General features: G+C 39.5%; 2 protein-coding genes across 2 annotated transcripts in view; both read right to left on the reverse strand.

Moving 5' to 3' along the window:
- The window catches only part of stk16 (serine/threonine kinase 16), a 230,927-nt gene that overhangs the window by 95,161 nt on the left and 123,206 nt on the right, over positions 1 to 12,560 (reverse strand). The gene's annotated exons all lie outside the window — the stretch shown is intronic.
- spry2 (sprouty RTK signaling antagonist 2) lies at positions 897 to 5,091 on the reverse strand. Its single transcript, XM_077205391.1, has 2 exons — positions 4,541 to 5,091; positions 897 to 2,816 (listed from the first exon to the last, which is right to left on the reverse strand). The coding sequence occupies exon 2, from the start codon at positions 2,763 to 2,765 to the stop codon at positions 1,824 to 1,826; it is 942 nt and encodes a 313-aa protein (XP_077061506.1). The 5' UTR covers positions 2,766 to 2,816; positions 4,541 to 5,091; the 3' UTR covers positions 897 to 1,823.

The following is a 12,560-nucleotide window of genomic DNA, read 5'->3' on the forward strand; positions in this document are numbered from 1 at the left end:
AGCAGAATTGATAAAGCATCTTGCGTATACCATATCAAGTCTTAACATTCCCACAGGGCAGTCTCCATAACACAAACGAGGATTGGAGGGAGCGTAGCAAACTACAGCTTGCCAACAGAAACAATCTCTGATCCTCCTGATGTCAACTAGTGGTTTGCATACTTCAATGATTAAACCAGTGCCAGATGTTTCCCATGGAAGTAAATGCAGCCAGTATCCGCTGCTGGCAGGGGAGGCTGGAAGTTACCCCTGAAGGTCTGGCCCAAGATCAGGGCTTCTTTGTAAGGAATCTGAGATCAGTTTGTTTGGGTGGTTTTAGAAGACAAACCATTTGGATTTCCATGTATTGGTGTTAATTAATTGGCAAATCATAACTCATTTAAATCAGTCTTGATTCAGCGTGACTATTTCATAACTAAAGATCTGTTGAGATTCCAGATCACCAGAACAACACAAACTAATACAGTTCTGCACTTTTCCAGTCAAGATTATGTCTCAAATGGTCATGGCCACTGCAAGATCATTCATGAAATAACAGTCAACACCATACAATACTCAATGTTGCATTTATAGTGAGCTATATTAAACTTAATTTGATCTCTTTTGTGCTGGAAGAGCTCATCGATAGAATCTCTCAGTAACGCACCTATTTTGCTGATCTGCCAACATACACTATCGCTTTCATCGCCTTATTTTCACATGACCTCGAAACTGAAGCTCTGCGAACATCGCGGCTGTCATCATAAACGCAAAGTGAAATGCGACCCTGACAGAAGATCCATCGGGTAAACAAAGGCAATTGAAAACACTGTAGAGATTGCCTGAAATGGGTCTTTGTGCTCAAAGGCTAAAAACAAGGCCAACAGCAGGCCAGAAAGAACACAGAAAATGCATTGTTTAATTTCAAAACGTTAATATATTTTCTATTTTATAGTGAACATATGCATCAGATTTGACACCCTTGTCACACTTTTTTTTTTTCAGCAACAACAGAGGAGGTTTTGTTTCTCAAAGTTGGGGTGATGCCTATAATGATGCCTCTCAAAATAAATATTACTTTATAAAATAATAAAACTTCAAATAAATATTTTTACACTAAACAATGTGTTGAAATTAGAAAATAAAGTTTTTCTCAGGGTCACTGTACAATTTACAAGTATAGTTGTAGGGATAATTCATGTAAGGTTCCTCTTCTATAAGGCAAAATATCAAAAGAGTGATTGACATACATTCGAAACGAATGTACAACACTATACAAGTTTTGTATATGCATCATATATATGGATCTGTCAAGGTGCCTCTGGTTTGGCACAATGCGTTTCACAGTTGAAATATTATATGTACAAAAATAAAATCTCTCAGAAAAAGAGCTCATTTGCTAATTTACATACTTTGCAGATACTATTCACAAACAGTTAGTTAGGAGAGTCTGTCACCTTTATCAGTCATATTACTGAATGTCAATAAGGCTAACATTCTGGACTTCAGTTTAAAATGAAAAGGACAGGGAAGGTTGTTGAGAAACGTTATCCCCCCTTAAAGAGTGAACGAGAGAGAGAGAGAGAGAGAGAGAGAGAGAGAGAGAGAGAGAGAGAGAGAGAGAGAGAGAGAGAGAGAGAGAGAGAGAGAGAGAGAGAGAGAGAGAAAGTGGATAAGAGAAAAGAAAACAACAAACAAACAAACAAACAAACAAGCAAACCACTTCAAACCAGTTTTTGCCAATCCAATGTCACCTCTTGGTCTACAGTGCCAAAACTACAACAATTTGGGAAAATTGTTCCACTGCTCTGGAGATAGTCCCAGATAAGGTTATCTTCCCAGGGCTACTCTGGGAATCTAGCCTCGTCAACTCCTTTGTTCTTGCAGCGGCATCCTGGCCGACTGGTGCAGTCGTAGCATGCCTGGCACAATGCTACGCAGCCCTTCACCGGGAGGTAGCAAAGCAGGCAAGGCAGGAAAATTGCCAGGACGCTTATGGCCGACCACCGCATGCAGCAATGCGACTGGCTGCAAGAGAAGGGCTTGTCCGCACACACATCCTCATCATCGCTGGAGCAGTGGTAGAAGAGACCTTTGACGCAGCAGACACAGGTGACATAGTCCATCGTCGTCGTCGCTGAGCAAAGGCACCTGCGCCCACACATCCAACAGGAGGGCAGGGTCCGAGGGCAGGTGCATCCTTTGCACTTGCAGCGGCCACAGTCCTCGCAGCGAGTCGAGTGCTTTCCGTCAGCGGTCTGGCCTCCAGCCGGCACGAAGGGTTTCAGTTCGTCCTGCTTCGGCTCTGGGCGTTTAGGCTGTACTCTCACCACCCGATCACCCATCCCGCCTGCGTTTCCCAAAAGTCTTTGCTCCGATGAAGTGCTGCCTGTGCTGGCCCTGGCGGTACTGTGCGAGCCATCGCTGGGGCCACTGGTGGATCTGCTCAGGTCACTCCTCGGTGACTGAGGGGCTTGTTGAGGAGACTGCTGTTCAGCTCGCTGGGCTCTCGGGGAGTTTCTATGCTCAGAGAGCTCAATGGAGGCGGTGGAATTCAGGCTGGAAGGTTGCGAGTCCACTTTCTGCTGGGAGGCCGATGGCCGGGGTGCCACTGTCGGGCCCTCTGTGTACTCATTGCTGCTGCGGATGGTCCTGATCTGGTCCAGGGAGAGCACCTGAGCATCCCAAGGCTCCGAGTCCCCAGTTTGGGGTCTGCCACTGTCACGCAAAGCTCGCAGCAAGCCAGAGGAGCCGCTGCCGCCGCCATTTTGAGCTCTCGTGTCCATCTTTACTCTGAAGTGGGAACCCTTCGGCTGGCATTGAACACATCTGAAGTCCTATGGGAAAGGCAGACAGTTAAACGAGAGCATACAGGGAAGTACAATCCCATAAACTAACCATATGTAAATCATATGAACTAGGCAAAAAGAAAAGGCAGATGGCAAGCTCCTTCATGCAAATCTCCCAACTACACCCCACCTCTACACCCCTGGAAGGCTGGCCATCAATGGGACAGGCCTTTATCACCTGCAGCTATCAGGTTCATATGGAAAATCTAATAGACTCAACACCATCTTTGCTCTACAATGTCTCAGGTGCTGCATTTTACCTGATCAAAAATAAATAAGGATTTCTTTTCAGAGTAGTCATTGTTGCAATTTGTCTTCTGCACAAGCATCTTCCTCATCTATCCTATATTATCAACGAGTGATAGAGAGATTGAGACTATTCTAAAATGTGTTCCTATATACCCTATAAATGACAACCTTTCTATTTACCTATCTGCGGATTTATACAAGATCTCAGCCTTTGGCTTGTTTTGGGGGAATTGTAAGGCACATTGTGGACTGTGAAAAGTGCTATACAAATAACGGAATAATTATTCTTTTCTTGCAGAGCACATTAGAACTTGTTCGTAAAAGGTATTATGGGGGGGGGGAAGCACACCAACTTCCCTTTGCTTTGTAACTATTTTAATCACAAGGAACCAAAATCATAAGCAAATGCACTTGTTTAAAGAGACTGCAAAAGCAAGTTTTATACAACTTACAGGGGGAAAAAATTAAAATGTTGGCCTTGTACTTGGATAATGTGGTGATAGTGTTTAGTTATGTTTACAATGGCCCAAATTCTGTATTTTCAAATTCTGTATTCTGTAATTCAAAGTTCATATTGTTAAAGTAAAAATGAGGATATTATTAATTTCGAATCACCAATTTTAATATCTAGTAGTTGACCTGAACAGGAGCCATAACGTGACGTCCACAGATGCATTATGACACTGTCAATGGGGGGCGGAGCTCTTGACCAAATAACTTAGAGAAAAATTAAATATCCACATGTTGAGGTGAAAAAATAAATAAAAATGAAACCATACATCTCAGTCGGGACCCTCAGCACCATTTGAGTTCAATCTAAATAACACTACCCCAAATTACCATATCAATGCACAATCTCCCTTTCCACAGAGAGGCCCCATCACCAAAATGTCTGTTAAACATCTGTTTATCTCCTCAATGCTATTCAAACTTGTGATCTGGTTTATTACATGCATACTAACTTTATAACGATACTTAACTTAGTTGGACCTTGCATTGAGTAGAGAAACTTTTTTTTCTTTGAAAAAGTTTTTACTAAAACGTTTAGTGGCCCTTCACTTGACTTTTATTTATTTTTTACATAGAAGTCTTTAACGGTAGATGTTATTTATAAACGTCTATTCGCAATTTAAAATGAGGCAAAGTGAATGTGTAAAGTTATTATAATGTTTAGTGGGTCTTTGTATGTAATTAAATAATAAATGTGCAGCTGTAGGTGAGGTTTTTCAAAAGCGATTCGCAACTTTAACTAAATGAAAAGTAAGTCAAAGGTTTTTTTTACGCATGGAACAGATCCGTATGGCAACTATTTGCACAGCTGCAAGAATGGCGCGGAGCATGAGCACTGGAAAAAGTCACGAACTATAATAGAAATGGGCGACTAAATAAACCACACGCAAATAAATTAAACTAAACAGAAATCGTTTCAAAATCCACTGCAAAATTTGATCCAGGTCACTTACCGTGATCTCACCACCTCAACCCCCTATTTGTGTTGTGAAGAGTATATCCTACTAGTAGGAATTTCTCTTTGGTTATTCCTCAATTCATTGGAAGATTCATTCACAAAAATCCAGATGAACTCAAACACTTGCGCGTCCTCGTATTAGCGTATTTTTTTCCGCGCAACTCGCGCGAAACAATAATGTCAGAATTTTATTCCAAGTAGAACGTAATGTAGTTTAACTTTTGTTAAACCGCGAATTCTGCCATAAAGAAAATAAGTTCCAGAATCCAACAAATGAGCAGAGTTTATAGAGAAATAAGAATGGAAACGCTAAAGACTTTTTCAAGAAGAAGCGTTGCGGTTCCCAAGTTGAATGTTTGGCTGCATGGCACACACTGTGCTGCTTTCAAGTTTTTCAGCTCTTGTTTTTTTCTTCTTTCCGGAGAGGAGGTCGGGTTTATGCTGTAAATGGCGTCATGTGGAAGTGAAGGGGGTGAACAGAGTAGCTGTTGTCCCAGAGGATATATCGTATCCGGTCCCAGCTCATTGGCTCTACAGGACTCAACATTCACTCCCTGTGTGTGTGTGCGCGTGTGTTTGTGTGTGTGTGTGTGTGTGTGTGTGTGTCAGAACATTAGCACACGGACGTCCGATTCATTTTAGCGACTCGGTTCACTCGAACGCTTTAGTTTAATGAAACAATTCAAAGAGCCGAGACACCAATTCCATTGAGTTATTCTTCAAAGATGTTCACTTCTTATTTACGTGAAATTTTTACAGTAAAATAGCTGTTTACGCCACATTTTAGATGCACATTTAGACTGTGCTAACTTGTGCATTGTCTATGCAAATTATCAATGACTTTCTGGTGAGGAGGTTTGGGTTGACTTTTTAAAATAAGTTTCTGTCAGGTTCGTTTAATGAAATTGGGTTGGTTCAAGGTTTAAGCTTTACCTATTTTTCTCCCCTTAATTATCGCCCTATTTATTGTCCCAAGAACAGTAGGCTAGTCTTTTAAGTAATATTGTTCCAAATAATATTAATTCATATTGTTTAATTGTTTTCGACATTAGCTCCTATTCCACATTTTTCCTCCTAAACAAAATCACCCCTTACAGGGTAGAGAGTGCTAATCGGTTCAACAGAATCATTCAAATTGATATATTCATTCAAAAGATTAATTCGTGAATCAGATATCGCTACAGCTGTAGAACACGGCCTCAATCTTTCACAGCCTAAACATTTGCACAGGTGAAAATATCTGTTGCTCAACCACTGTTATATTACTATGCACACTTATGTTTATAACTTTATCACTTTCTTCTCGTTTTGAAGATTTTTAAAGGTACATTTTCGAGTGAAGCTTATAAGCTTATAAACACATTATAATGTGTTGAAATGGGTTCAACTTTTTCTGTTCAAAACATAACAGTCTAATTTTCTGCAGTGGTTCACTGGTCACCATGCTGAGATTCACAGTTTTTTTTAGGCTTGTATTTTCATTACCTTTAAGCAACATTTCAGAGTGCACATGCTTAGCTTGATTCTAAGTAACACTAAATGTGTTAAACTAAAATATAAATAACCAAATGGTAGCACACTAGCACTATTTTAATGGCCCCCCTTAGACAATCTGTTGACAAAAATAGCATTGCACCTACATGTAAACTAACTCTCATTAGAGTATTAGTAAAGTGTTAATAGACTGTCTGTTTAATATCTGCAAACACTTTATTTTGATGGTTTTCCAACAGACAATTTACTGACTTTGCAAATACATGTCATATAATATATTTAACTCAATAGAAAAACATATCTTTGGGTCTATTACTGCTCTCTAGTGGCATGAGAGACAAAGAACAGCTGGCCTTTTTACATGCAGTGTTTGTTCAGACAATTATCACCAGAATTGCACATAATCAACAATAGCAGCATTATTGTAAATAGAAAAGCATATCCAAATTGCCCTTATGTTAAATTGCCCAGGCTAGAAACTACAATGAAATATTATTTCATTATTAAATATAACGTAAATACAGTCTGATCAACATAAAGTTAATACACAAAAGAGAAAAAGAAAACACAATGTCTGATCTGGATAAAAGACACCAATACAACAAGTTTATTTAGCATAGAAATAGCTTCCATACAAAGACACTTTATCATGTATGGACCATTGTGGGCTAATAGGAAGTACTCCCACAGGAGAATGTAGGCTTCTTCAAGTACCCCCCTTGACACATTGTCTGTCTGTCTCTCTAGCAACTTTTCTTTTAACAGGCTGCAAAGCAATAACAGGCAAGGCTGCCCTCTGTGTTATCAGAAGGAGGGGGTGAACAATTGCACCTTGAGGTGGCCTCGAATGAACATGGAGAGTTAAAGAGGAAACGAGCAGAGAGTGAGCGAGTTCCCAAACCCATGAGACTCCACCATCTCCAGCTGAGCGGCCCCTATTGTTCGGGGCCTCCTTTTCACCAGCCAAAGGTGAAAAGGTAACTGACAGGGGGCTTTGTGCCTGGTCATGGGGACTCCCATTGCCCAAGAACGCCCAGATTCCCTTGGTCACACATTTTCAATGGGGTCCATGAGGAAATGGGAGAAGGGGGTTGGACGAGGATCCAGGGGAAAAGTCTTTTAGACATAACGAATAGTAGAGTGAATCACATGGAAACTGTCAAGAAAATTCGGAGTCGTTTATGAAATGATAGAACATTTAAAAGCAACTTGCTTCAATTGTCATTACCATAACACAAGAATATATCTCATTCTCATTACCGTAATGCAAAATGTATTAATTATATATTTGAATTATAAAGTTGCATTTGAAAAGTGCAATCAACCTATAAAACACTGTATTTGTTGTAATGAATTTTGAAAAAAAAAAATATATATATATAATAATCTCAGTCATGACAAAAAATGTGCTTAACTGTCATGAAAATATTGTTACAGTAAAACAAGTCTTAATGGTTCTGAAAAGCTTATTTTTTATTATTACATTATTATTGTTCCTTATTTTTATCTTCTGATTTTGGAGTAAAAAATAACCCTTGTGCAAATTACCCAACAATATGAAACAAAACAAAGCATTAATGCAAAAAAAAGTAACTTTTTTTTTCTAACTAAGTCTTCTGGCATTATTTCCAAGTTTACCTCGCCAAGGAACAGCTGTCTTTCTCTTTCTTAGACTGCCTAATCGCCTCCATCCAAAGCACATCGAACAAAAGCTTAAACACGTCTGTAAAGATAAAGAGGAAGCAATGGACAAAATGCATTCAGACGGTTTAGCTTTGAGCTAAGCTCAATGTGACATGAATTTGTGGGCTTAATAAAGTTGCTTGACGTTTTCCTTTCCTGGTGTCGTTTCTTTTACCTCTTGTTCTGTGAGATAAGCTCCGCTGTCACCTCAGGCTTTAACGTGGTTCAAGACAATTTTGTTGGAAGAGACGCGAAAATAGAGAGATAGAAGTTTCAATTATGACCTGTCATTTATTGTAATGTTTTTTTTTAGGTAATGCAGAAAGGCTTAGACTTCATCACAGCATGTTATTTCATTTATTTTTCAAGGCATTTTTCTTTAGAAAATGTAAAACTATCTAGTTTATTTTATGATCATGTTTTGGATAGCGATGTTAAACCAATCTCCTCTTCGCAGTTGTTTAAATATATTTTACCAACCCCTGTTATTTCCACCGACGTGGTCAATGTTGCTTGAAACAAAACCAAAAACCACAGAGTGTCTGTGCTCAGAAACACATGTTAGTCACAGTCGGTAACGTCTCCAAAATATTTGACAGATAGTCAAGGCCACGGGAATGTCTGAGTGGATGTTGATAAGTAGTCTACAATTATATGCGTTTGTAAAGAATCGAAACCGTATATCCCTTTGCTTGTGTGTTGGAGGGAACCACAAGGGTCAAGAATGGGTGTTAAAGAAAAAAAAACATATGAAGAACGAGCACAAGGATGCATATGCGAACATGGAGCCAAGTAATAATGACCCCTGGTGAGCTCTAGGCATCGGAAGGAAACACAGAGCGCCCTGTAATTAGGCATTTTATAATCTGCACCAAATTCTTTGATAATGCAACAAGGGGACGGCGGAGGGGGCCATTTCAAAACCACAACAGTTGACTCCGGAGCCAGTTAGCCCAATTAAAGCAGGTTATGCACAGTCATAATGCTAGGTCGGACAGATCTCATAGGAAGTTTAGGCCTCGTATAAAGAAAAAAAAAAAGTCTCTTGGAGCCCGGGGGCCAAGCTGTATGGGCTTCGCCTGGCATCGTTTAGCAGTTCTCGCACTTCCAAGGATGAATGCCAGATTTGAAGTAATGAAATCTTTGCCCTTAATTTGCTTGTGAATAGCATTGGCGATACTCTGGTTTTTGCTTTGATAGCAGGGTCACTTCTTTGAATGAAGTCTGAATGCCAAATCTGGAAAGATAATTAGGAAAGACAATGAACTGCAGAACGGATTTAATAACCTCATCAGCTTTGCTAAAATGTTTCATCATTTCAGATGTAGAATAGACACAAGGTTGTTTCAGCAGATTGTGACTAGTTTGTGACAAAGTCTACCTTGGGTAATACCTTTGTATATTAGTATTGCACATACTTAAAGCAAGCAACCACCTAGAAATCACCCCCCCAAAAAATCCCTAGTAACCACCCAGAATGCCCAAGCATTAAAACACAATAAACCACATAACCAGTACAAAAAATTTAAAATTTATGGTAAAATAAAACCACCCATTAAACCGTAGTAACATCATAGATCTGCATAGCAACCATCTAGCAATGTAGTGAAGCACTTGAAACACCTTTGTAACACCCTAGCAACCACATAGCAACACACTCAGAACACTTAGGATGTGTATAGCAGTGCAGTGAAGCACTGTTGTCCCTTGTAGCACTGTTGTATACATATATGTATATATATATATATATATATATATATATATATATATATATATATATATATGAATACTTAAGAACTGTTCATTAAATACCTACCGAAAATAACTTAGCAACAGCCTGTTATATAGTCAAAGGAGCCTCCCAAGAAATGATGTGACTCTTTCACTTGAAGTCTATTGGACTTTATCATTCACGTCTGTAGCAGAACACGGTTATGTGCTGAGATCTAACATTTATGGGGTTTGAAGCCTAATATTCTGCTCTGTGAAAAGCACTACATATGCAAGGAAATATGAAATACAAACACATTTTGCCGATCCTTTCATAAACATAGTTGAGACATCAAGTGACTCTCGTAGTAAAATGATTCAAAACAATGGACTTCTGTCTCAGATAAGATGAAATCACCAGCATACTGCAAACAATATCGAGACTTATTGCAGCGCATTTGCTTTTAGCCACGTAAAGAAAAAGGTTGCATAGACAACAGTTTTGCTTAAATCATTTTTATAGTTAATAGGTACCTCTTCTTCCTTTTTATTACCTCTATCTCTTGTACTTCTCAAAACGGCCATGCTCACACACAAATCAAACCCTTCATTTTTATTTTTTTTGGCAAATTCTGCATCCTTTGAACCCTTGATATATCCCTTGGATCCTTGGACAGTTCATGTCCCCTTTAGACCCCCAAACACACAACAAACTTTTGCTCGAACACAGTGGAGTGTTTAGGGCTCAGATGAAAACCATTACACAAATTTTGCGGTTCCTGTTTTTATATCCTCTTCTCCGGCAGTCGTCTGGGACAAAGAAATGGATACTTGGCAAGTTCCTCTTCCTCCAGAAAAAGAAATGAATAACAATCCCGTCCCCTCAAACTGTGCTTCCGCAAAGAGCTCTTTTCCAGATGGAACTCTTGACATGCAACACACACACACACACACACACACACACACACACACACACACACACACACACACACACACACACACACACACACACACACACACACACACACACACACACACACACACACACACACACACACACACACACACACACACACAAGAAAGAGATGGAGAGAAACGCACTTGAGGTAAGCAAATCTAATACTGATACCAAACAGCTCAAATAAAGAAGAATACAACTTTTAATGCTGTAGCATTTAAATTCGGGAGACTTTATACAGTGGGGTCTAAAAACCCGGGACCACTAGTTGAAATGTTTCTATTTTGCACTTTAATGTGATACAAAATGTTGTATTAGAAATGGTGTTACAGTTTTTACCAACTGCTTACACACAAAATCTTTTTATGTCATACGATTTTTGAAACCTCTCACTCAAAGTGCAAAACTACATGCCAAATCTTCAAAACCATAAGCTATTTCTCAGCCTTTGACTCAGTTTTCAATTGCATAAAACACTTTTTCCAAAACACTACACACACTTCTCTACCTAAAACACAAAGATCTCTCAGGAAGTGACTTGCTTTCCTTTTCCAAACACAACCAATCAAAATGCTACACTTATTCAACAGGTCACACAGACACACTCCTGTGCAAACACTAAATGCTTAACTGATCACTAACCAATCACTGCTTTACTTTAGTAAAGATAAGCCTATAAATAGGTCAAAGGTCAGATTACCTGTTTTGAACAATGGATGCTAACAATGAACAGAGAGCAAGAGGAGTAGGAGGAAGAGGCAGGGGACAACGAGGAGGAGGAGGAGGAGGAGGTCGAGGAGGAGGAAGAGGAAGAGGAAGGGAAGAAGAGGATGAGGACGAGGACGAGGGCAAATAAGAGAAGGAAGGAGAGCCATCTCTGATGAGATTAGGGCAACACTTGTTGATCATGTAATCAACCACGGTTTGACCATGAGAGAGGCTGGACTGACAGTTCAGCCCATCTTGAGCCGTCCATAATTCCAACCTTCAGAAATGAGAACGGGTATGCAACTATCTAATGACTATTTTAGCATTATAGTAAAATATGTATGACTGCATAGTATTGCATAAACATTTGTAACTCTAAGCCCATTCATTTACTGCACTGCATTGAATGAATGAGGCTGGTTATCATGCTGTACTACATTTTTTTTTTTTGTAAATGGTTTACAGTTCCTTTGCTGAACACATACTGTGTTTGAATTCTGTACAGAGTGGAAAGGCAAAGACATCATGGAGGACGAGGACGCTTGTTTACAGATGTACAAGAGACTGCAATTATAAATATGGTTTTGGCCAACAATGCAATTAGGATTCGAGAGATAAGAGAGCATATCTTGAATAATGACACCATATTCAGCAACATCAATGCTGTAAGCCTGTCGACCATTGAACGCATCCTCTAACGGCACCAAGTGATGATGAAACAACTTTACAAGGTGCCATTTGAGAGAAACTCTGAACGAGTCAAGAATCTGCAACATGACTTTGTAGAGGTATGTATGCAACACTACTTCCAGTTCTTCAGATATACCATATTTACTCATCTCTATATAATTTTGTCTTTTACAGAGAGTATTGGAGATGGATGCCCATGTAATTTGCCACAAATTTATTTTTGTGGATGAGGTTGGCTTCAACCTCACCAAAACCAGGCGCCGTGGACGAAATGTAATAGGACAGAGGGCAATTACCAATGTCCCTGGACAGCGCGGGGGTAATACAGTTTTTTTTCAATTGCTTACACACTAAAATTAAAACTTTCCCACTATTAGCAAAACCTTACACTCAAGGAGTAAAACACCAGCCTAGATTTGCACAATTGTAAGCACGTTGTCAGCTTCACCCTTTTGGCAAAACATTAAACACAGTGATTTGTAAAACTCTACACACATTTTCACACCTTAGACACAGATAAGGATTGTGAGGTTACTTCCTTGTCATTACAAAGCCGCGGTTTGCCATTGACCACACTAATGAATGAATTGGATATGCACATCCATCAGGCGTGGAAGCACACATGTGCTAATTTGAAAACGCAGCACTCAGGTGTGCTATAAAAGGCAGCAGGTGAGATCACCTGTCTTCAACAAAAATGGAAGGAGCTAGAAGAAGAAGAAGAAGAAGAAGAAGAACAGTGAGAATAAGAGGGGGAGCTCAAAGAGGAGAT

Source organism: Siphateles boraxobius, unplaced genomic scaffold, assembly GCF_051911475.1.
Source record: "Siphateles boraxobius isolate OS27281-9 unplaced genomic scaffold, OSU_SipBor_1 53, whole genome shotgun sequence".
NCBI classification, from domain to species: Eukaryota; Metazoa; Chordata; class Actinopteri; order Cypriniformes; family Leuciscidae; genus Siphateles; species Siphateles boraxobius.